The sequence below is a fragment of the Leptodactylus fuscus genome, chromosome 1, assembly GCF_031893055.1.
Source record: "Leptodactylus fuscus isolate aLepFus1 chromosome 1, aLepFus1.hap2, whole genome shotgun sequence".
NCBI lineage: Eukaryota > Metazoa > Chordata > Amphibia > Anura > Leptodactylidae > Leptodactylus > Leptodactylus fuscus.
The window spans coordinates 283,948,342-283,974,966 of record NC_134265.1 but is presented as its reverse complement, the minus strand read 5'-3'; the positions used below and the strand labels follow the sequence as shown (position 1 = coordinate 283,974,966).

The 26,625-nt window shown below is 39.2% G+C and overlaps 1 protein-coding gene across 1 annotated transcript in view; it reads left to right on the top strand.

The window, feature by feature from the left end:
* GATB (glutamyl-tRNA amidotransferase subunit B) overlaps window positions 1-26,625 on the top strand; it is an 84,178-nt gene that overhangs the window by 30,303 nt on the left and 27,250 nt on the right. Inside the window, exons 4-9 of the mRNA XM_075257511.1 lie at window positions 5,784-5,982; window positions 9,704-9,826; window positions 19,473-19,586; window positions 19,925-20,009; window positions 21,246-21,290; window positions 21,638-21,827. Coding sequence (XP_075113612.1) covers window positions 5,784-5,982; window positions 9,704-9,826; window positions 19,473-19,586; window positions 19,925-20,009; window positions 21,246-21,290; window positions 21,638-21,827 — 756 coding nt within the window. The remainder of the gene's footprint in view (window positions 1-5,783; window positions 5,983-9,703; window positions 9,827-19,472; window positions 19,587-19,924; window positions 20,010-21,245; window positions 21,291-21,637; window positions 21,828-26,625) is intronic.

Here is a 26,625-nt window from a genome sequence, read left to right as displayed (position 1 = left end):
TGTCCTCTGACTTAAAAACTCCGTATTTCCTTTCTTCACTGGTATGGCGTACTGATACATTTTTATACGCTAATACTTTATTACTAGAAAAAAAAAAAAAAGCTGAAAAGGAAAAGTTACATTTTATTTCAGTAAAATGATTGTTGCATAAATAATTACACCAAACAAATTTTTGTAATCTATTTTATTATGCTCTAAAGGAGGCCTATTTTGTCCTTCAGGATACAGTAGTTTTCTTGTTTTTTGGGTCCTTCCAAAAGCAAGAACTTTGTTATTTCTCCATCGACATAGGTGACAGATGGAGCTCTCTTAGATCTTGTGTTCTCTATTGATTGTCGCATCTAAGGAATTGAATGACAGGGGCCCCTGGCTGTTAAAGGGGGGTGACAGCTGTAAATTACAGCTGGTACCCACAAGTAATGACACAGACACAGCGCCTGTTCCTGTACTATCACTGTGCTGAACATTTACATTATTTTGTGGAAACTGCATAATTCTCATAATGTGACTGTTAAGCATGGGGTGTTAAGGGATTAACTAATGTAACAAAACAGTAGGTAATGTCGATGTACTTAGTATTTCTATAACTGTAATGACCTGTACAGGGAACACTTAATCTAGTATTTTACAAAAACTGAGCAATTTTTATTTTTTTTGCCATTCTTCATTTAACCTATCACTGACAGATGTATAGACTTTCTACGTCTGTCACTAATGAGCCTTATTTCGCCTCAGTTGACTTTCTTTGTCAGTTGAAGTGGAATAATACGGGGTCTCCCGCACACTCAGATGCGGGTACCTGCTCCTAATGCCTAGGATTGGCAGTTTGCAGCCTTGGCATCTAAGGGTTTTTGGAGGGAGGGGTCTCCCTCCTAGAGGCCTCAGAACCTTTGCGAACAAGATCACAAGGGTCTGATGCCTAAACATGGCAGCCAGGGGGCTAATAAAGGCCTTTAGGGCTGCCTATGTACATTCCTATTTGGCCATGCCAAGGGCAAAAAGTTATAAATTGTCAGATATAATTATGCATTACACTACATAGTTAGAGCAATGCATTATAAAAGCGATCAAAAGATCACAATATAAATTTGTCTAGGGGAAAAATATGTACCGTAAATAAATTTAAAAAAAAGTTAATGTTTAAAATTACAATAACAATTCCCCATTTCTAAATATTTCATAAATAGTAAAAAATAAAAACGTAACACACATTTTGCATCCAAAAGGACCTGAGCAATACAACTGTTATAGCGTTATAAAAAGCAATCACAAAGCGTTAATGTTCCCAATATGGCAACAATCCCAACGTCAGGTCTTCCTTCAAAAATATAAGCCCTTGTACAATTCCGTTAACAAAAAAATTAAGTTATGGGTCTTGGAAAGCGGCTATTGAAAAAAAAAATGTTATTACTTTGTTAAAGTAGTAAAGCTACACACATTTAGTATCAATTTAATCGAACTGACCCAGTGAATAAATTTATCAGGTTATTTAAGCCATATGGTGAATAGCACAAAATTTCAAACTTACAAAGGCAATGGAAAAATTCCTTACTAGGAAGAGTTAATAAATTAAGATATATCTACCCAAAAATAGAGCCATTACACAATACCACTTGTCCACCATGCCCTCATACAGTTACATTCATGGGAAAAAACCAAAAACTATAGGGCTTGGTATGTGATAATGGAAACGTGCAGAAAATGGTTCTGACATCGAGGCGGTCACTACAGGGTTAAGATGACAGGAAATATATTTACCTTATTTTATACAAAAAATTCAGCAAAGCTATGACAAAAACTTCATCGGTGACATTATTAATGTATAGTTGAATCGTAAGGAGGCATTCACAAGATGTAACGCGGCGTTGATTCTGACACGTAAACTCGTGTCAGAATCAGCGCTGCACAAGAGAATCCCATTGACTTTAATGGGTTTCGTTTAGCGTGCGTAACACTTTGAAATCAATCTTTTAAAAAGCCTCACAATATGTTACGTATGCTAAACGGAACGCATTGAACTCCATGGGATTCTGTTTTGCAGCACTGATTCTGACTCGAGTTTACATGTCTTAATCAACGCCGCGTTACATCGTGTGAATGCCCCCTAAGAGAGGATTTATATGCTGCAGATTTGCAGTAAAATACATAAGGATAAGTTTTTAAAATCTGACCCGCTAGTAGCAGAAGTAATCTGAATGGAAAATGCTTGCAACAGGTTTTCACATTCAATGAAATCTGTCAAGTTTGTCATTCAGTGGGTAATTTAAAGGGAAAGTACTTTTTTTAAAATTTATTAAAACCAGATAGTAAAATATATCACTTATTTTTTTTAATTAATAGTAATCAGTGTTTTATAGCATGGCCATAGGCAACAATAGACTGGAGCCAACTCATTAAGGTCTTTGGGAAAGTTTTCTAGACGTGCTCTGTATCAAGAAGTGAGTAGATAAGTTGTGACATTATTGTCAGTAGTGGGTGCAATGATGGATTTTGTTATCTTTACAGGTGTTTTCTTTTATTATAATACTTAATTTGTAATATCTTATTTGTGATGTAAATAAGGTGACTTCTACAAGGAAAACCCCTAGATATTGGCAAGTGTCAGTCTATTATGAGGCTTAGTAGCAGGATTTAGTGCTTTTTAAAAAACATAGATGAGTCTAGTGGGCGGTCCTTGTCAGTGATTGGCAGTCATCTCTTTATTCATACAAGAAGGCTATCACTTACTGCTTAGGACCGCCCACTGGACTCATTTCCCAGAATTAACAGGTATTTAAAGGCATAAATTAAAATTTATTTGGAATATTTTCTTAAAATAATATTCTGCTCTATAGCATATTGTTGATACATTGAGTGGTCACTTTACTAGAGTCACGTGCCCTTCCACAATTAGAGTTGGAAATTAGACATGTGACCCTCTGCAACATAAAATCGAAGGTTAAATATGAATCCAAATGAAAATGGAAGGATCAAGTGATCTGTGTGACGCCATAGGAGTCGGTGCTGGCATAACCAGAGAAAATATTTCAAATGCTGCCAACACGATATACGCGCGTTTCCCATTGAAATTAATGGGCTCTGTTTTGAAGCGCCGCGCTCGGACACATGTATAGGTGTCTAAATGAGCGGCGCGCTTACGCTGTGTGAAGGGGCCTTATGAGAAACAGCAAGATTCCAGTTTTCAGAAGAACCCAATAACTGTATAAGGCTAAGGCCCCACGTTGTAGAAAAGCAGCTTTTTTTTTTTTGCATTTTTTTGATCCAAAGCCAAGAGAGGATGAAGTAGTAAGTAGAAGTAGAAGTACTTCCTATATATTTTTTATTCCTATTGTAGCCATGGTTGGCTTTGGCTCAAAAATCTGCAACAAAAAAGCTGCATGTCTGCATTGTGGGGCCTTACCGTAAGTGAGAAGTGAAAAGCATTGCCTTGTCAGATGAGAGCGGATTGGGATGGATCAAAATTTGCTGCAGACATGAATCGATTAACTCTTCCTGTCGTGTGTCATGTTTAGGCTGATGAAGGTGGAGAAATGGTGTTGGGAATGTTTTATGGGCAGCCTCTTATACACATGTATACAATGACAAATGGCTGAAGCTCTGAAAGAGCGCGCCTAGATTGGTATATGTAATAGACTAGCTATTTAGTGTAGCTTTCTAAACTGACATTTCCTTTTAAGATTTCTTGGTAACAGGCTACATCTTAGAGCCTTGAATCTGCTTTATGATCCGCTGTTAAATATGCTATGGAATACTTTTAGTTTAATATCCAGGAACAATTATTGAAATGGCGCTCTCACACTATGCAGAGAACAAGCGATCTCGCTACACTTTGTTGTTGTTATAGTTTACTTTACTTATTTTGCAGTGCCATATAAGAAATAAAAGTTGCAATGCACAGGAGGGTCGGCATTTCTCCGCATCAGTTTTAATATAAGAAGTCTGTTGTCTTTTTATTGTGTTTTGTTTTCTTGTTTGTTTTTTTTAAGTAGGATATATTCTACCATCTCCAAAGCAATTCAGCAATTACAATGCAGAATGTGAACTCAACCTTTTAGCTGCCATTTAGAAGAAAATAATACAGAATCAAATCCAGACCTTAATTTCACCAGTGAAGACATGTCCTTAGAGGTCTGTTCGATAATACATTAATTAACACTTGCCATCCCAGCTCTTGTGATCCAGCAGGACCTTTTAAGGATGCTATAAATCCACAGATGGCCTGGTGCTTTTTTACCGTGATTACAATTTCATTCTCAGTATCTGCAATTTCGGAGATTTCTCCCTAAACGTGAACTGCTTAATGAAAATTAATTTCCTCATGCATCAGTGTTTTGGTGACCTTGTCTGCTTCTGGACAGAGTGATATAAAGTGGGGATCCATCAATCCGCATTGTACATGTGTATAAACACTCTCAACGCTTCTCTTATGATGAATTAACTTAATGTACTGTGTCTGCTTTCCTTGAGTATTTAATCATTCTATGATATTCAGCATATTAAAACCTGCATTTATATTCAGACATATCTTCTGTCCAGCTATAGTTATATACATATATATCACAGAAGAGATAAAAGTTTTAATCAAGGACATTGCAGAAATGTTAACCCTTCTTCAGTCGTCATTGATATAATATTGACTTCTAGGTATCTGTATTTGTGTGACTAGTAGTATTCATTGAGCCTAAAGTATATTATAAAGCTAGGACTGCACAAAGATTAAAGGTGTATTCCCACGTCGCAGCAGTCTTCACTGCAGTCTTCACTGCTGTAAAATCTTCTTTCTTCCTGGTTTCTTGCGTCATTTGGTAGGTGGAGTTTCATATGCAACCTGCTGTTTAGCTCCACCCCCAAATTAGCGTGTAGCTCCGCCCACCACATAGCGTGATCCTATGGGGCAGCTGAAGGGCCTGTGATGTCATCAAAGGTCCCTCAAACAACACTATATGCACAATATTGGACTATGAAGTACAGGCAGGAGCAACTCCATTCTGTGTTACATACAGAGACTGCCTGTCTGCCATAATGAACACAATTGAATTAGCTAGCCTGATAACTGGGAGAACAGAAGACGAGTTCAGAAATGAAAGCAGCTCCTCTCCCTTATCTGAGAGCAGGAAGCTAGGTCACGTGGTGTAGACACAGGAATAGCTAGAAACACAGGCTCGCTCCCGTGCACTTAGCCCCTCCTCCCTCCCCCCTGAGAGCAGCAGATACATCACTTGACTCATGAGCAGCTAAGTCAAGGGCTGTGTCAACAAAGAATTGAATAAAGTAATATAGTGGACAAACAAAGCAGTTTTGCTGAAGCAGTGTATTTAGGAAAAGTCTTATATCCACATTAACAAGCAGCATAGATAGGATCCTTGTGATGGGACAACCCCTTTAATTTATTTAATTTATTATTAATTTATTTTTAAGAAAGACAACACTAAAATGCATAAGGCTGAGGCCACACATGGCAGAAAACCTGCATTTTTCTCTTGCAGATATTGCTTTTCTTTTTTCTTTGCCTAACCCAGGAGTGGGTTTTGAAATCACTCTTGACTTTGGCCTTAAAATGCCTCAAAATCTGCAACAGAAAATGCAGATTTTCTATAATGTATGGCTGGAGCCTTAAAGGGAATCGGTCAGAGCGATTTGGAATGCTAAATCGGAGTGATTTAGCATTCCAAATCGCTCTGGCCGGTTTCCTGATTCTGGTTTCATGTATAAATGACTGACAACATGTGATAACTACTATGTACACTATGTATTTCACTATCTTGCTTTGTTTTATTATGCAGGCTGGTTATCAGATTACCCAGCAAAGACTCCCAATTGCAGTAAACGGGATGCTTACATATCGCTATCAAGTAGGGACATCATGGAATCACATGGTTACTAAGTGCGTGCGGATCAAACAGGTCCAGCTGGAGCAGGACAGCGGCAAGAGTCTCCATGATGATGCAATGCACCAGACACTCATTGACTTGAATAGGGCTGGTAAGTTACTTGCAATGGGTAATGATAGAATATTTACAGTGCTGGACTTTTATATTGTCTGCTTGCAGCATTGGTTTTACTTTAAGGCCAAGGCCCCACATTGCAGAAACACTGCTTTTTTGTTGCGGATTTTGCTGCATTTTTTTGAGCAAAAGCCAGGAGTGAATTGAGCAGAAGGTAGAAGTATATGTACTTTCTACATATTATTCATTACTTTTGTAGCCATTTTTGGCATTGGCTCAAAAAAAAGGCAGCAAAATCGGCAACAAAAAAAAAGTTGTGTTTCTACGACATTGGTCCTCAGCCTAAGACTAATTCTGCCCAGGGAACTGTTGCTTCTCATATTTGCATGTGTATTATGTGGAACGATTATATTTTTTACATTGCATTTAATTCGCTCGATAAACATCTTACTGAGAGAGATGAGATATCATCAGAGGCTAAATCAGGAGACAAAACAGATATCCAATACAAAGCCAAGGTTCAGTTCCAAGAGATCCAAGTGGGTATGTCAAAGGCAGAATCAGAAGACAAATGAATTACCAGTAGGTCAATGTTCAGTTTACTTCTGTAGGGCTTCAGGAGGTGTCAGTCCATAGATGTGAAAGGAACGCCAATCACATAGGTGCACTTGTACTTCATTCACAGGGATGATTCATGGGGACTTTCTGTTTTCCTCAGCAATCTGACACTTACACCCTATCCCATGGATGGGGGGAAGGGGTAAGTGAGTTTAGTGGCACAACCTTTTAAACCCCTTCCCCTTAGGCAAAATGTAACAGATAAATAAAAACAAAAACACTGGGGCAAATTTTTTTCCTGTTTATTTCTACCATTCACTTTCAGGGTTAGTGTTCTTGTAACAAATATTCAGACGTTTTAATTATTAGTTTTGCCCTTTACATTTTGCAGTAAATGTCTTCTTCTCTTTACTTAGTACAATATGTCTTTGTAATTGAGAAAAAGAAGAAAGCCGCCACATTCAATAAAATGCAGCTTAGACACATTAAATCCGAACTGAGATACTAGGATTACCATTTCTAGGATCACAGGACTGCTGTGTTTTATGGTGTCATTATAATGTCCTGGAGTATGAAGAATCTGCTGTGCGGCATGGCCTCTTATTAATTCTGCGTGTTGGTGAATAGCAGAATTATTCTCCCATCACGTCCCTTCACCCTGCTGCAAGGAAAATTACAGGTTTTTTGTGGATTATAAGCTTATCCTAGAGAGAAGACTTGGGGTACTTTGATTTTCTTCAACTTTGCCAAGAGTGGTAATGGTAAACATGTTGTTTTATATCCAAGACGATGACTTCTTAGTAAAGCGAATATCTGGGTCTTGTCATATTTGCGGCTGGTACTAGAAGTGTGCATGAATGTTTGGTTATATGTTTCCAATATACCATATATAGAGAGCACATTTGGAAGCGCTCGCTGACTTCAACATAAGTATCGGCGTCCACCATCAGGGCGCCGAGAAATGCGGTTTTAACTGCAACATTTTGGTTTATCGGGGTCTTAGTGCATATTACTTAATGATCTAAAACTCTCCTGATGAACCCAGTGTAGGGAATCTCACTGGGGGAAACGCGTAGAGAGACTGATGTTAGGCATAGCGTGGTGCTCCGTGACATGGGGGCTCCCGTCTATCTGTAGTCAGTGGGTCTACTAACACCACGCTATAGCTGCTTTAGTGAGTAATGGGCATGGATTAAACTAGGCTTAACATCTATCTAGCCAGAGAGTTATATTGGGTCCTATGCCTAATGCTATTTAGAAATAGGGACTTGAAATCAAGGTTTCCTTATTTAACCCCAGAGCTGTATATGAGCTTCATGAGTGAATGAATGAACGATAGGTGCTTTAGGAAACACATCGCTGATTTCATTACGGAAGAATCAGATGTGAGGGTATTGTCCCTCTCATTCTATTTAAGCACTGACATTCTAATCACGCTGATATATAATACTTTTATCAGAGTGTTTTCATAATTGTTCCCATCCAGTGAATCATATCTGGAAGGGTGTTTTCCAGTTAACTCCTTATTTCCTCAGTAAGGTGTAATACATCCTTAACACCACAAACTGGGGTTTCACTAATATGGGAGTGGACATTTCATCACTATATATATATGTCAAAGTTTTTAATATTACTAATAAAGTTTGAGTTTTATATTCACAATTTTTGCCAGTTTTGAGTTATAGTTAAAGTGTACCCATTCGTGTTTGTATGTTTCCAAGTAGTCTTAAAGTGTATGTTCACTTTGAAAAATAGATTTAATCTTGAATTAAAAATGTAGTTCCTTTTGAGCAGTATTGCATTACTTAAATGTGGCCTTTCTTAGCTGTCCTCTTGGCTAGACATTACAAGACATGTGTGTCACAAAATGAGCAGCTTTTCAAAGCAACATAATTTCAAGATATCCTATTACAAACTGAACTTTTCCTAAAAGAGCAATTTTTAAAATATTTTTTTAAGATGAAATGCTTCTGTCTCTTTGTATCATCCTTCAGTTTCTTGCCAGACTGCTTAATTCAGAGCTCAGACTTGTCTTCAGTGTATATATTTTAATAAGTAAATGTTTTTTTTCTCCACCTTTCAGGCAGAGTTACTTTCTACATATTAGTCTATAAAGAGGGGAGGGGGATGGAAAAGACACTATTTTAACACTGTTAGGTTTTAGATAAGAGGCTACTAGTATAAAAAAATAAGGCAATGAATTCAACTAGCCAGGAAGAGAATCTTACTTCCTCCTTCCCCTCCATAGAAATCTGTGTGAGGCTGAATACAGAAACTAATATAATGTAAATAAGCAGTCAGGTTGAAGATAAGGAGCAGGAGAACAACATGGTAAGTGCTGAAGGAAACATAGGAAAGATATTCTTAATAAGATATATAGAGTTTCTTATATTCACATGTACTAATCATTTATGAAAAGTTGTTTAGAGCTGGAAGTACGCTTTAACCATTAAAAGCTCTATTCTTTTATGAAATCAAGGTGGTGGTCTTTTCAGTGATTCATAAACCCCCATGTCCTTGCATATAGTGCTAGCTATCACTCTCAGATAGGACTCTTTCCTTGAAGTCTCCGAGATCAGAGATTTCACTGGTTAAATGACAAGTTATAATATATATCTGATGAGCTCCTTTGTTTTACCTGTTATAAGTAGTTAAACACCCCCCCCCCCCCACCCCCGGACCCAGTTTACCTTCTTTATTCGAGCCTGTATGCCATTAAACCCATAATCCAATGAGAACCAAAGCAAATAAAACAAAAGGAATGGTTGTTGCTTTCAGAAAATCCTTTTCATGGAACAGAGCCAGAATCCATTAATAAAATGTATTACAATATTAACGTCAAAGATATTGCCAGAAAATCAAAGTTCTTTGAAAGCCTAGGTATGCTCTATGGGTGGACATATCTGTAAATGTGACACTTCCCAGAATAATCATGGTACCAATATTCAGTCATCAATGAATTCTGGATGAATTCAGCTCTGAAGCCTGCAATGCAATGATTTTGATTATTAGGCTATGTTAAAGCAGAAGTTTGTAAATGGATGAAGTTGGGGCAAGAGGGGGTATCCATTTAGCTGCATGTTTCTAAGTTACCTTTCCTTGTAGTTTGTTCTGTCCTAAGCAGGGCAAACCCTTTTATTGTAGCAGCATGTCATTTAATTTCCTTAGACTATAGGGTTTTTTTTTTTTTTTTGTTACAGGAATTGGTCTTATGGAAATAGTAATGGAACCAGACATGACCTGTGGAGAAGAAGCTGCAGCAGCTGTGCGGGAACTCCAGCTAATATTGCAGGCCCTTGGAACAAGCTATGCAAACATGTCAGGTAATATGTTGTGAAATTGTATTTCTCTCTGTATTATCACTCTTCCAGTGAGAATAATGATTTCTGTGTTTTAACTGTACAAACAGCTGATCACATATACAATAACCTGCACTGGAATTAACATATTGAGATGTGTAATGGAGAGCTAGAGCAAAGAAAAATTAATGACGGTAACAATAAATTATGTTTTCTTTTTTCTTAAATGGGGTTTCCCAGGACTTTGATTTTGGGCTCCAATTCATCTTTTTAGGCATTGATCTGCGCCCATTGGTCACAAGGCTATTTTGCAGCTTTCCATTCAAATGAATGAGACTGAGCTGTAATTCTAGGAGGTACAGCCACTATACAATGTACATTGCTGTGCTTGGTCGGTAATGTGAAGACACATTGATCAATATCGTAGTCCTGGAAAACCAGTTTAAGTAAAAAATTGAAAGAGTAGCCTGATTTGTTGCAGACAACAAGAACTTCCTGGTTTGTATAAATCCCATGCTTTCACTATTTCGGTAGTTTCAAAACTAAGCTGCTGAAAACACTACCTCTCCCTTGAAGTTCACAAGGATGTAAAAGTGACATTAAAGACTATGTTTTACATTTCTTTCCATAAGGGAGCGTTCACACTACCGTCGGTGTTCTACAGGTAGTGTCCGCTGCTAATGTCCGTTCAAAATCTTGTGCAGAGATTAGCAGCGGATACTAGCTGTGTCCGTGACATTTTGTATTGATTTAAATGGACATCGGGTGCGTTCTTTTACAGTCCGTGCCTGTCCTTAACTGTCTGTTTACAAAGATGTCCGACTTTACATGTCAGGTTTTGCTGTCCGCTTGAAAAGTCAGACATCTTTGGGAACGGACAGTTAAGGACACCCACGGACAGTAAAAGAACGCACCCGATCTCTATTTAAATTAATGCAAAATGTCACGGACACAGCTAGTCCGCTGCTAATGTCCGCACAAGATTTGGAACGGACATTAGCAACGGACACTACCTGTCGGACACCGACGGTAGTGTGAACGCTCCCTAAATCAGTAATGCAAGCAAAGATAAAATACATTGTATAATATATCGCTGCTGTACAGAAAAAATGCCTCTTTGTTCAGCAAGGGGAAGAACAACGAGAGTCAGGTTTTCACAGAAAGGAGACAAAATATAATAAAGTAAATTAAAAAATGTATTAATGACGCAAAGACTGCCAGAATATCAAAGACTGATTCGTAAAGTGCTGTGGAATATTTGGATGCTACTAAATAGAAATTATCTCGTACTAAGTATCTTCATTGTCACTTGTTTTGCTGTCATAACTAATTTCTTTGTTCTTTATTGTATGTAAGTAACTTGTTCTTTGTTAATAACAACATTTAGAGACGTGTGAGGTTATGTAATGCTATTTCATATTATCCGGATGTACTTGCTTGTACATTAGATTTATCAAGTACATGATGAAATCAGACTTGGAGCATATTATCTTTATTTTCTATTTTCCTATGGGACTCCAGCAAGTGTGTATGCATGTTCCATTTTGTGAGTGACTTGCGCACTATTTAATTGGTGACTCTGTACTGAAGTTCCATCACTGCATGTTTTTCCCATTTTCATATCTCCTGTTTGTCATATTTAATTTACAAATCTGGAATTACATTGACAGCGAGGCCATTAAAGTGTCTCAGAAACCTGCCACTTTCTACTAGCTGCACAGTAATATACAGTGATGCTTCTTTGTGTATTATGTAAATCATCCACAAACTAAACAGTGAATATTAAATAAATTCATAAGACTATTAGTAGCTTTTGTATTACTAGAACTTTAATATTGACAAATACATGACTTCAGTGTCGTAGCTGCAGGGGGTGCAGAGGTGTCAGTAACAGCAAATCCCCTACTCCTGAGAAGTCCATGGGAGTCACAGAAAAATCCAGTGCGTGTTGTGGGGTGACCATGTTATAGACACACTTTGCTATATAAATGAATGTTTGACTTATATGTATAGAATTTATACAAAGATATACGCCATTTGGTATACACATCTTGCCTTGTCTAAACAGATAATACTGGTGTCCTCCTTTAATATGGCCCAGCCTTGAAAATGAGCTAAAGGAATTGGTGTTGATGACATATCCATACTTCACATTGCTTACAGATCAGTGGAGGTCTGACTTCCACCACTGCTACCCAGTGACTGATTGTAGAGCCCAATGTGAAGGAGAACCAGTACAACTTAGTACACAGTGTTCCAGCTGGAAGCATAGCACTGTACACTGTGTAGTTGCTGTGCCCAGTTGCTGCAGAACTCTTTTTCACTCTAGTGAATGCAAGATACCAAGGTGGCTGGTATCAGACCCCCATTGATCTATTAGTTTTATGCATAAAAGAAAATGCTGTCCAAAACTGCAGTATGCTGACGTTCTTCAAAATGAAAGGGTTAATACAAATGCATGTACGAGATGGTCTTATCCATAAATGCTCAATGGTACATTGTGGCTGATATGTTAGCAGCACTTATTTTGCACTTACCTGTTCTGTTATACTTCCAAGAAAAGCGTTCCCCTCTTGTTAGTTTCCTAGACCTCTTTTATCTATTTCCTTTCATTTACTGCTTAATATTTCTAAATCGTGAAAGTGTTAAAGGAGAGATGATTGAGTCAGATATATCATAGCAGTTCTACAAAAAGATGGAAATGCTAACTACTGTAAAGAGTGCGCGAGAACGGGAGGCAATTGATAGGAATTGTAGGTTATAGCCCTAAAATCTAGGAAACTTTATGCATTGCTGTTAAAGCTCATGCATTAGTTTTTCTCTAGTGTTTTTTTTCTTTTGTATTCTGCAGCCAAAATGGGCCTTAGTGTACAGTGTATGAACATGATGCATAAAAATAACTGGTCATACACAGATGAAAAAGCTATATGAATCTCCGAACTTACTGCTGATTTTAATATCCACAGGTACTCTATTCTACTGTATTCTGGATTTGTTTCACATTCTCAGTGTAGGTACTGTATTGTGTTATCATAGGTAAGATCAGTGGTAAATTCTCACTATTAAGCCAATTTTCATCTGGATTTTAGAGGGCCTGCAGTGATGAACTGCTGCAACAATGTAACAATTGAAAATCCATGATGCTGATACAAAAAAGAAAAACATTCATTGACAAAAACATAATGCATCCAGATAGAAATGCTTCAAAACTCGGCATGCAGTTTTGTCTCAGGAAACTATGTAAATTAGTAATTACTGGTGTGGTCTGATTAGATGGCAGATCTTCCACAAGAAGGTATAAAAGTGCTAACCCCACTGTCCTACAGAAAGGCTCTCAGAGGTTACTTTTCCAGTGGTGAACCTAGCCTCTCTGCTGCCTGAGGCGGACAATCGAAAGACGCCCCCCCCCCCAGACCCCCGAGTATAATAATCGGAGCCCCAGGGGAGATGAGGGAACATAATAAACACTGTTACTCACCTCTCCGGGACCCGATGTTAAAGAGGACCTTTCATGGGTTTGGGCAAAGGCAGTTCTATATACTGCTGGAAAGCTGACAGTGCGCTGAATTCAGCACACTGTTGGCTTTCCCGATCTGTGCCCCGGGTGAAGAGCTATTGGTGCCGGTACCGTAACTCTTCACAGTCAGAAGGGCGTTCTTCCCAGCAGCGCCTATAGTGCTGTGCGAGCCCCCTCCCTCTGCTCACAGTACTCGTCCATAGAAGAGCACTATCAGGAGGGGAGGGAGTGTTCCTCCCCGCTCACACAGTACAGCGATATAGGCGCTGCTGGGAAGGACATTCCTGACAGACTGTCAGGAACGCCCTTCTGACTGTGAAGAGCTATGGTACCGGCACCAATAGCTCTTCACCCGGGGCACAGATCGGGAAAGCCGACAGTGCACTGAATTCAGCGCACTGTCAGCTTTCAAGCAGTATATAAAACTGCCTGTGCCCAAACCCATGAAAGGTCCTCTTTAATGCTGGCAGGCTTCGGGCCTATATGGTAATGCCCAAACAACACGTGGTCTGGGATATTACCATATAGGCCCGAAACCTGCCCTAGCAGTACCATACAGGCCAAAGCCTGTGTTAACAGTAACAGGCTATTACTACTAGCACAGGCTTCGGGCCTATATGGTACTGCTAGGGCAGGCTTCGGGCCTATATAGTAATATTCCAGACCACGTGACGTCTGGGCATTACCATATAGGCCCGAAGCCTGCTAGGAGTAACATCGGATCCCGGAGAGGTAAGTAACATTGTTTATTATGTTCCCTCACCTCCCCTGGGGCTCCGATTATTATACTCGGGGGTCTGAAAAGACCCCCGGGTATAATAATGGCGGTAGTGGGATCGCGGCCTGCCCGGGCCTACTCACTGCCGGCCTCCGCGGCCTATAGTACAAGGGGAAGCGGGGGCGGCAGTGAGCAGGTCTGGGGAGGTAGGTAAATAGGCCGCTAACTGCTGGAGATACTCCAGCAGGTAGCGGCCTATTATAAAACAAAAAAAGAAGTTTTATACCATATATACTCGAGTATAAGCCGAGGCCCCTAATTTTACCACAAAAAACTGGGAAAACTTATTGACTCGAGTATAAGCCTAGGGGGGAAATGCAGCAGCTGCTGGAAAATTTAAAAAATTAAAATGGCCGAGTTCTTGGGTGCAGTAGGTGCTGGGGAAGGGGAGGGGGTGTTTTGGTTGTCTGTCTGCCCCTTCCCTGAGCTTGAGGACTGGGTTTTTTACCAGTGTATTGCCGTCTATGGGAGATTCTCTACATTACTATTACGGCTGATCATAGACCAGCCGTAATAGTAATACAGCGATGACAGGCTGGGAGCCTTCATTAGGCTCCCGGCTGTCGTCGGAACAGGTCGGCTACTGCGAGCTCCCTGCGCAGGAGCCGGCCTGCATCTTTAAAGGTATGCGGCAGGCAGAAGGGGGGGAGGACATCTCCGGAGGGGGGGAGGACATCTCCGGAGGGCACCTCCGCTGTAACGCTTACAGCGGAGATTCCAAAGCTTATGCCTACAATCAGAGATCGCAGGCATAAGCTTCAGCATCTTTGCTGTAAGCATTACAGCGGAGGTGCCGGTTTCTATGGCGACCGCTCTGCAGAGCGGCGCCATTACATTTACAGACCCGGCATCCAGACACCGCGGCGGGTGTCGGGGCCCAAAGCATCGCCGCGCTCCTGCTAGGAGCGTGGCGATGCTGTACATTAAGAGCTGCAGAAGTACTTACGGTACTTCTGCTAGCAGGCCAGGAAGCAGACACACGCCAGGTGCGGGCCTGAGCTTACGTGGCCACGTCACCCGGCGTGTGATGGAGTGGTGGGGGGGCGGGGTCTGCTATCCTGGCCTGCTAGCAGAAAATTACCGTAATGACCCGAATATAAGCCGAGGAGCACTTTTTCAGCACAAAAACTGTGCTGAAAAACTCGGCTTATACTCGAGTATATACGGTACTTACCGATCTTGTTGTTGCTCCCGCCGCCTCCGCGATCCTCTTCTCCTGCAGGCTGACGTCTGCGTAGGCGGCGTCACTAGGCCGCCTACGCACGCTGATACGTACTCAGATGTCTAGGTATCAGCGAGCGTCATCACGTGTGACGCCGCCCACGCTGATACCTAGACGTCTGAGTACATATCGCCGCCTATGCAGACGTCTGAACCAGCACAGAGAGAAGCAGCTCTCCTGCGCTAGTTCAAAGTAAAAAAAAAAAAAAAGTCGCCCGTGCGCCGCCCCCCTCCCGTGTGCCACCCGAAGCGGCCGCCTCACGTCGCCTCATTAGAGGTGCGGCACTGTACTTTTCAGTAGTGTACTTCTCAGTGAGAGATCATTGACTAATAGACACGCCTCTGTGACATACTCCGTCATTTTGTCCAGTTGACAGGCTTTGATGGTCATTATTATGAACTGTCCACCTTTTAGGCTGTTCTGACCTGGTGTAGGGAGCAGTGGTTAAATGAGGGCAACAGGCTCTGGATGGCCCAGACGGACAACCAGTGCAGATGATTGTTGGATCCACTGACAAGCGCAAGCAGCTCCCACAGTTACATTTCACCTTCACTACACACCTAGGGCTCTGCCCGGACCATTTCCAGGTGCTTAGCAGAAGGAAATTTATAGTCACTGCACCCATTACGTGTTTTGACAGCCAGCCATTGTTGATTTCATTTGCAATGGTGATGTAGGCAAAAAACCTGGATTGCTATGAACTTGGAACTCTGAATTTGTCATTAGTTTGAGTATGGGAGGCCTTGTGTGTGCTTCAATCCGGTCTATTCTGGGGACCAACACACTTCCCCAGTTGCTGGTGTGATAATCTGGAGCGCCATCACATACGACAATCAGTCACCCTTGCTAATGATATGAGGGACACCTCAGTAATACGTGCAGGACATCATTTAGCAACATTTGTTGCATCTCATTTTGGGACTTCCAACTGCCATTTTTCAGCAGGATAATGCTCACTCACACACAGCAAGGATTACCCGATTTATCGCCAACCAAGCGTTTATGGGACTGGCTGGGTGACCTCTTCAATAACCTGTGAGCGTGCGGGATCTACTGATCTAGCTGCAACATCTTTGGGCAAATGTGCTGCAGGATACCATACAGAATTTGTATTCCTCCATGCCCAACCATATCTCATCTTGTATCTAGTCTAGAGGCAGCTAACTGGGTACGAGAACCACCCTTCAGTTGTACAGTTTTCCCCATTTAACTTCTCCTTTTGCTCTTTGCTCTTATGTGTATTCACTTACATTGTATCATCATTACATGTATACCTCTTCTGCCCACCAGTCTGAACTGCTTTGCATCCGGTGGTTATAAGACCTGTAAAAGTTAGCCATAGGTGTACGTTGCTCATTGGATTACTGATCCTACCTTTGTTTAGCATTGAGCAGTTTGCGTTGCGGATCATAAGCTACTTCCAGACAGTGAGTGCAGTGTACCATTGCCGCTTATTACTGAAGTTGTGATATACTTTTCATGTTAAACCTTAGATAAATGGGTAGTGAGACTTGTTTAAACACAGGAGAGTGTGATGCGCCTATGAATTGGCAGAAACCTTTGAAGCATTTCTTATTATCTGTAGCAATGGAGCTTTGCTTAATTGGGAGATATAAATGTTGCAGCAGAATGTATGACAAAAAGAAAACGCTTCAGTGACCCTAAACACGTCTGGAGCCATAGTAAAAATGATGTCTGGCCAATAATAACATTTGTTAAGCAGGTGAGTCCAAGCCAGTCATGACCTCCTTTTATTCTGAAGAATGAGCGGCTTCTAATTGATCTCATTTCAATCTTAAGAACATAACAGGAGAAAATGAAGCCACGCTAGCCGTGAGGGCAGTGTGTTCCTTCTAGAGTTTTCTATTCAGGCGTGTGGATTATTAACATCTTAATGAAATCACAGAACACCTTACCTAAGACGTGTGCTATCTCAGACACTGCAGTGTTTTACGTAAGAACAGCATGGTAGCCTACTTTTTAGATTAAAATGGCAGAAAGGAAATGGATCTCATTATGGTCATTGGTGTCCATTATGTAACAGATCTGATACTGCTTTTATTCCTATTTATTCTGTAACGGAACGAAAATTAGAAACAGCAGCACAAATATGGACCCCAGACTGACTGCCACAGTTTTCATACACTACCAAAGGGAAATTAAAAGAAAGGAATCAAGATTGAAGTGCAAGCAAACACACTCCATCGCAGCTCAGCTTCCATTCACTTGAATGGTATCACACTCAATCAGCCACTAGCCACCGCCAGAGCTGTCCACATCTGGCTCCATACAATAAGCAGATCCTGTGGCTACACCACCCCCACCAAATTTATATTGGTGGACCTTTGTTATGGACAGGCCATCAGAATCAATCCTTTAGCCTGTTCCAAACCATTAACATGTTTTACAGCAGCGAAGATTGTGTCTGTTTTCTATGTATGTAGATGAAAGTTATTTTCTAATCCATGTCTAAATTTTCTAGTGCACTCTGCACTCCTTAGATTAAGTTTTATGTACCTCTGAGTGAGTATCACAACTAATAAAGGAATCATTTTGTATGTGATGACTGGAATGTGGATCTTCCACATTCCAATCATGTGTTGGAGTCACCCACCAAAGGATTTTCCAAGATAAAAAATAAATAAATAAATATATATATATATATATATATATATATATATATATATATATATATATATATATATATAGGATTGTCTAAGATATGGAAAAACTTGATTGAAGACAGGAACTTGCTTAAAATAAAGAAAAAAAACTAAACTAACTAAAGTACTAATTGCTCAGGAATGGTGGGGGCTAGAGAAAAACTTCCAACTTTGCGGGAATCAGTGGAGCAGTGTCCGTTACTGAAAGATGCTCTTTAAAGGGATGGTCCAGTTTCAGACTGATACTGAGAGAGAAATTTTATTGTTTGCATAATAAAAAGCTAGAGAATTTTCCAATATTTTTTTGTTTCAATTCCACACCGTTATCTAGATCTCTGCTTATTGTATACCTTTGTCTCTAAATATTGGTTTCAATGTGAACAACCCCTTTACTGATCTTGAACACCATGAACCTTCTGCCTGTTTTTATCTCGAACATAAAAAATGCCTACACCTTACAGTCACATTATGCTCAATGATACACAGAACAGGACCAGAACCACAACTTGGGTCAGGAGAACGAGGAATTGCACTCCCCCACGGATAATTTCAAATAACACAACTTTATTGATGACAACACTACGCGTTTCGGGGAGGGTTACCCCCTTTATCAAGTGTACAAGTAAAAAAGAAACCGCGCTCTCCCACAGCCCCTTGTGTGCAGTGATAGCGCTGTTCACTGTGAATTACCATGTTTATAATGAAACATTTACTTTTTAGCTCAGAGCACAACTATTATTTAAATGCCCATGTCACCATGTGCAAAACAGATTACAGTCCTATGAAAAAGTTTGGGCACCCCTATTAATTTTAATCATTTTTAGTTCTAAATATTTTGGTGTTTGCAACAGCCATTTCAGTTTGATATATCTAATAACTGATGGACACAGTCTGTCCATGCTCGGCGACCATCAAACTTAACTGAACTTGAATTGTTTTGTAAAGAGGAATGGTCCAAAATCCCTTCATCCAGGATTCAGGAACTGATTAAAAGCTACAGGAAGCAACTAGAGGCTGTTATCTTTGCAAAAGGAGGATCTACTAAATATTAATGTCACTTTTCTGTTGAGGTGCCCATACTTTTGCACCAGTCAAATTTTGGTTTAATGCATATTGCACATTTTCTGTTAGTACAATAAACCTCATTTCAATCCTGAAATATTACTGCGTCCATCAGTTATTAGATATATCAAACTGAAATGGCTGTTACAAACACCAAAATATTTAGAACTAAAAATGATTAAGATTAATAGGGGTGCCCAAACTTTTTCATAGGACTGTATATTCTGCCATGGCATAGAAGTGGAAACCATTTTCAGAAACTGTTTGCTAGAGTTGATAATATTTTTAGCTATAACAAGGTGATGGTAAAAGATTTTGTTTTAGTTTTCTGTAACATAAAATTGACTAGTTAACATTACTTGTGTCGTAATGTGTATCAATTCTAAAGTGTGTGTTGTTTTTTGGGTTTTTTTTTTTTATTATTTCAGAGGGCCAGTTGAGAGTCGACGCCAATATTTCTGTTCATCATCCTGGCGAGCCATATGGTGTGAGAACAGAAGTGAAGAATATAAACAGTGCACGCTTTCTAGCAAAAGCCATCGGTACGGTACCCATTTTCAGTTTTCTAGACAATCGCCTTATGATTTTGTAGAAACAGACTTACTTTATTATAGGTGTAATGACTCAATAATGCAGACTGCGGACACTTTCTTTTTATAACTAGTGCTCAGTTATTAGTCATACAGTCAATTCCTGGTTTTGCAGCTCATACAATACTCTCGGGGACATTTATAAAAATAACAAGTAAAATGAGTTATAAAATATTCATGTCTCCACTAGTTAGGACTAAATATCATTTTCATCTCTAATCATTTCTGATCCCCGATTTTGTTTTCACAATGAATTCGAAACTTTAGTCTAACGTCTTCTTCCTACCTAGATTATGAAATTAAAAGACAGACGGAAATACTCGAAAATGGTGGTACAGTTCTCAATGAGACCATGGCCTTTGACTACAAACTTGGGTAAGATGTATTTTCTATGTGTACTTCAATTTACTAGGTCAGTTCCAGTAATTCAGATACTCCTCTCCCCCATACTGATCAGATAGATCAGTGCAGTGATCACAAGGATGTCACAAAGACAGGAAAATGTCAATGTCATTACAGATATCATCTTTGGTTAACATATGTGCTTGCATCCATGAACTGTAGGGTCCTAAGACACTATATATTTTTAGCCAATGTGTTTTGTTTTTGTTTTTTCATATTGGATACTCTTAAAGGGATCCTACCAGTGGATACCCTTTTTTCTGACTAACACATAGGAATACCCTTAAGAAAGTCTATTCTTCTCCTACCTTTAGATGTATTCTCCGCGCCGCCATTCGGTATAAATCCCGGTTTTCTTTGGTATGCAAATGAGTTCTCTCGCAGCACTGAGGGTGGTCCACAGCGCTCAAACAGTACTGGGGGCATCCCCAATGCTGCGAGAGAACTCTCCAGTGACATGTCTCTTTTCTTCTGGAACGCCCTCTCCCTGTGTCTTCTTCCGTCCTGGGTTTCAATCTTCTAGGCCTCAGGCAAAGCTGACTGTGCATGCCTGGGCCACAAGAAAATGGCCGCTTACACCAACTTACTGTGTAAGCAGCCACAACAATCAGCTTTAATGGAGTGGAATTGGATTGACCCGTGGAGTGACTGGAAGAGGTCAGTCCAGGCTCAGGATGTCTAGCAACATGGCACTGGCATGAGACTGAATGGACATTGGCGGTGGACAGTGGAGCTCCTGGTATGCCTTTTTTTTTTCTTTAATTTACATCTCATACGCGTTGCTCCAATTCCTTTCATTTGTGGGGGAGCTGACAGCAAGTGTTCAGTTCCCCTGCAACATCAATGAAGCGACATCAATGAAGCTTTACATTACAGCTCCCACTGAAATGAATAGCCTGGTCCTGTATAGGAATATAGTCTCTTTGTAGCCACTGTCCATTCTGACTAGAAGATCGGTGACCCTTTATTATTAATTCGAATTCCATAATTATAAATATTATTGGAAATAGTTTTTTGTTTTGTTTCTGAGAGTTTGCATTACAATAAAACAGTTGCTGTGAAACCAGATTGATCTATTAGTGGAGATATATGATATATATATATATGAGATATGTGACATGATAGATGGAGAGAAAATATTTTATTATATACCTATGTTGTATGACTTTTTCATATTTTTTTTTTTTTTTTCATTTTTACTATTTTAAGTGTTACCATACCTATGAGGGACAAGGAAGGAAAGCAGGATTACAGGTTTGTTTTATTGCCTATCTGTATAGGATCATTATTATCTATGCATATTGATCTGTAAATACACCTATGACAAATATACATAGAAAACTATTGTCCTAGTGTAACAGAACAAGTGCCAATAAGTTCCCTGCCCTGAGAAATCTTCAAGAGAATTTTCCCTTTCCTCATACTGAGCTATTTGTGGAAATACATATAAGAGGATTACATGAGATGAACAAAAAAAATAGTGACATCATAAAAATGTAGGTCATCATAAAACAATAGAGGGATTATTTTAGGAAAAAAGCAAATCCTAATTATCTTCCAGTATGTTTTTCCCATTCTAATAAATGTTCTTGTTTATGAAGGTTTATACCAGAACCTAACCTCCCCCCTCTGATCCTATATGATGCCAAGTCTTTACCACCTAATGTGAAGCCTGATCAAGTCATCAATATTGATGTGATTAAGGAGAAACTTCCAGAACTTCCCAGTGTCACCAGGGAGAGGCTTGTTGAGCAGTATGGTATATTACCTGAACATAGTTTTACCTTGGTGGTAAGTAGCCCTCCATATTTATCGTTTATACATGCTGTTCATACATACAGTGAATGTGCAGGAAAGCAAGGTGCTCTATTGCTATAGGACTAAGCAACATATTCCATTAACTTATAAGATCTTTCACTACTACATTCTAAAACAGATGATTTTTATATGGACATGTCAAGAAAGCTAAACTCCAGCAGCATATAGACTTGCTAGTGGATTCAGTGGTCTTAATTTCTTTTTAAAAGTGGGTTATTCACTAATGAAACTTATTTACAGAAAAGGGAATAAGTGTCTGATCACTAGGGGTGCAACTGCTGGTATCCCAGAAATCCCTAAATCAAGGGTCTGCCAGTGCCCCATGTGTATAGGAAGGAAATCCCATAGAAGTGAATGCACTTGCAGACCCCTGTTCTTGTGGGGTGCTGATAAGTAGATGACAGCATACCGTAAATATACTCGAATATAAGCCAAATTGTTCAGCCCAGTTTTTGTGCTTAAAAAGCCCAAAATATATATATATATATATATATATATATATATATATATATATATATATATATATATATATATTTTTTTTTTTTTTTTTTAAGAGGGGGGGGGTCTATGACCAGCCACAATATTAATGTATAGAATCTCCCATAAAATAGTGCAAAAAAAAAATATATATATATATATATATATATATATATATATATATATATATTTATTTTTTTTTAAATTAAAAAATAAAAGTTCTAAATCTCTCCTTTCCCTAGAATACATATAAAAGTAGAAAATTACTGTGAAACACATACACATTAGGTATCCCTGTGTCTGAAAGTGCCCGGTCTACTGAATCTAGGGTATCTGCAGTGCTCCTATTCCGTCGGGAAGGGGTTAATAGGAGCACTGCAGATCCCCTATATTCAGCCAGACTGAATTCCAAGTGGAGGAAGAAAAAACAGTCCTCAAGCTCAGGGAAGGGGCATACAGACAACCAAAACACCCCCTCCCCTTTCCCAGCACCTACTGCACCCAAAAACTCAGACCATTTTAATTTTTGAAATTTTCCAGTAGCTGCTGCATATCCCCTCTAGGCTTATACTCGAGTCAATAAGTTTTCCCAGTTTTTTGTGGTAAAATTAGGGGCCTCGGCTTATATTCGGGTCGGCTTATACTCGAGTATATACGGTACTCTAATGTTATCTTGTCACTTGCAATGGCTGGAAACTTTCTTTCCATCAAAGGTATAATTTCTTCATTAGTTCATGAGCGTGGAGAAGTCTGGTGACAGCCGCTTCGGAAGCCATAAGGATGACTACATTGGCTGTCCCCTAACCTTGAAATGAAATATTTGATAAAATAGTGTATATTTCCTCTTGCACTTGCATTTTTGTGAAGCTATGTCACCATACCGCAGATATAGAGTAAGTGCTAGAGAGGGATTCCCTTACAATGAAAGGTACTTACTGGATGTGTTGCGATAATACACTATTGTAAGTGGTAAAGTAGCCGGCACAGCATCGTACTTCTTCTGTTTCTATGACTACCTGTTGTCAATTATTCTTGAAAAGAAGATTCGGAAACCATTGAAGCGTGCTAGGAAGGTTTAGAAGAGGTGTTTTCATTGCTGTATCACATTCTGGTAAGAGAAGGGATTATTTAACATTGTGTTAGTTATTGACAGCGCTAATTGAATATATTTGTCATTGTTGCGGTTCCACTAAAAACCCAGTCAAATGTTACATTTAGAAAAACAGGAGCTTTGGTTACATGGTAGACCTGTTACATGGTGCCTTTTATATGTCATATTTGTTTTTGTTACAGTCCACTAAAGGCCATTCTGTCACCAGGGAAATTACTAATAAACACCATCATAAGCACAGTCATGTTTTTATAATTGCCAATACTTTTCCATTTCTCTGAAAATCGTGTCTTATTAATATGCATGTGATCCTGAAGTGCAGTCAGGGCATGTTAGAGCCTTGGGTGGACTCCATTTCCAGCTTTGCGTTTCCATCATAAATTCCATCCAGGGCCGCCTCTTGTTAAGTTCATTGTCGGCCTCTTCTCAGTTTCTCGCTCTGGAGCTTATTGCTAATTTTCTAAGGTCGACACTTGGGTAGTATAGCTCCATCAGCTAAACTACATCATACATAAAAATACACAAATTGAGTAGCAATTGCAATTTTAAAGTTAAAATATAAAAAAAAAGCTACGGATTTTGGAAGATAGGGGATTAAAACAGAAAAATTAATTTGGTTTAAGGCAGTTTGTTATTAGAACCCAGCATATAAGTGCAGATTAAACCGCGCTTTCCCTTTATGAATCGCTACCTCCATTGCCCAGGTATCACTGTTTTTGTCAATGTGCAAAATATATATATATATATATATATATATATATATATACAGTATATATATATATATGTGTATATATATATATATATATATATATATATATATATATATATATATATATATATATAATTTTTTTTTTACAAAAGCTGTGCTGAAAAACTCGGCTTATCCTCGAGTATATATGGTAAGCCAATTATACTAAATTAACCACTCCAAATAAAATTGTCCTCTTCAGTATATCTCATTATCTCATATTATCTACACATATTATCATTCATAATGTTGTGCAGATTCTATATATTTTTATATGTAATTCTAGACTGTAAAGCATTTTGCCTAAAATTCTAAAGTGACAGAACTTGGGAACCATCATCTTACAATTTCTGTTGATCTAGAGTTAAATACATCCTCTATTATCAGAACCTCCCACTCCCGTATCCAAGATTTCCCACGAGTTGCACCACTTTTCTGGAATGCTCTACCCCGGGCAATCAGATTAGCTCCCAATTTCTACAGCTTCAAGCACAAACTAAAGACACATCTTTTCAGACAGACCTATCACAATTCCTAATGTAAACCCTTCCACATTTAGTATCTATAAAACTAACCCTCGTCTGTTCACGCTCCTGCATTATTCCACAGGATATGATGCTGTATGGGGCTGTAATTTTATATGTCCAGGCACCATCTGCACATTAAAGGACACTGATCGGTGATGGCTCATTCAGCATAATTTATATGTAATGGAAATAACCTTTATTACAAAAGCAGCTGACCATAAGCAATGCTAACTCCGATGCCGCCACTGCTACCTTTTGGGTCACCTCCTCTACCTAATAGATTGCAAGTTCTTGCAAGCAGGGCCTTCGGTCCCTTTGTGTGAATTGACTATTACTCTGTAATGTCTCTTTCTTTCTCTTGCTTGAACCCTACAATTTGTAAAGTGATGCACGTTGCATATTGGCGCTATATAACTAAACCTTGTTATAATAATTTTTCTGTGCAATTCATTTGGTGTGAACATGTGGTACATGCATCTCCTAGTTTGGAGGACTCTCTGTCTTACTAAATATGGTAGCCTTGAGTCTCTTGCCTGACCAACTGAGCAATATATGATTTAAGTGACCTCTGTGTCCTATGTGTTCATTTTTAAGGGATGTTCAAATATATATACCTGATTCTCTAGCACCAGAGGGTATAAAGACAATTCTTTATTAAAGCAGGTTGAAAATCAATGCTCACATCCTAGGGGAACAAACCACTTGTTTCAAATCCACATTGGGATTGTACTGCTAGCTATCTACTGTCTGAAACACTATGACAATATCTAGGTATATATTGTATGATAGCCACTCCTAACTTGGTCACATCAATGGAGCCATGACGTCCGAGGTAGCTGAGAAATCCGAAAAAATACATATTCAAGACTCAGAACACAAAAACAAAGAAAAGGAATACAGGTAAAAGTACAGAAGTGGCACCCATTGTGGAAAGGGAAACCTGTACAAATGCACAAATAATATCAGTAAAAGCATTTTGTCTATTGCTATACCTCCCAGATAATACTCAGATGCATACAAATAGCTGTCATCCCATACATAGCATTAAGCATCTACCTATGGGGGAATAAATTAGGTCAGAGTGTCTTGCCGTTATGATGGATCATACCAGGATACATGTAAAATAATATACATTAGAAACCAACATAAAGGTTTTACCCAAAAATCTACAGGAGCAGATCAGCAGGGCCAGGCACATCCAGAGAAGGAACACTTTCAGCAGACCTATAAAGTATATGTTGTTTTGCATAGGTTTACCCCTTGTGCAGCCTTTACTGTGTGTGAAAAAGGGAAGAGGACATCAGGGAAAACTCTCACAGCCCACCCAGATTTTCTGCTTTGTTCTAAGAAATACAGGTTTGCCATGGAGACGCTAAAAGTTGTGAAAAGTTGTCACAGTGACAACAGATAGGTGTTAGCAAGAACCCATTATTGAAGCACATGGGCAGTTTGTTTACTGAGGATGTACCCTTTAATATTTAGCATGCTTTAATATAGGACAAGGTTTTTTTGTTTTGTTTCTTTGTTGAGAGAACCACATATAAGTTTGCAGACACCTGACTGCAACTGCCTGTTGACCGAAACAAGGTTAGTTTTTGTATCAGACAACCTGAATTTCCCTGTGTACTCATTGACAGTGAGCTAATACTTTTGCAAGGCCCTTACTGCTCCATTGCATATTGATAAATAATAAAAATAAAAAACAACAACAAAGGTACTCTCATTCACAAGGGGGCAACACCATTTGATTCTAGTGACTCTAACCTATGTGTTGGTTTGGGTTCTGGCTCTAGACTGTGCATCATTAAGTAATGACTTTTACTATGGTACCCCTCTCTAAAATGTCTATTGCTGAAATATAAACTTATAAGCGTTTAGAACCTTGCAAATTTTCTTTAATTAGTCACA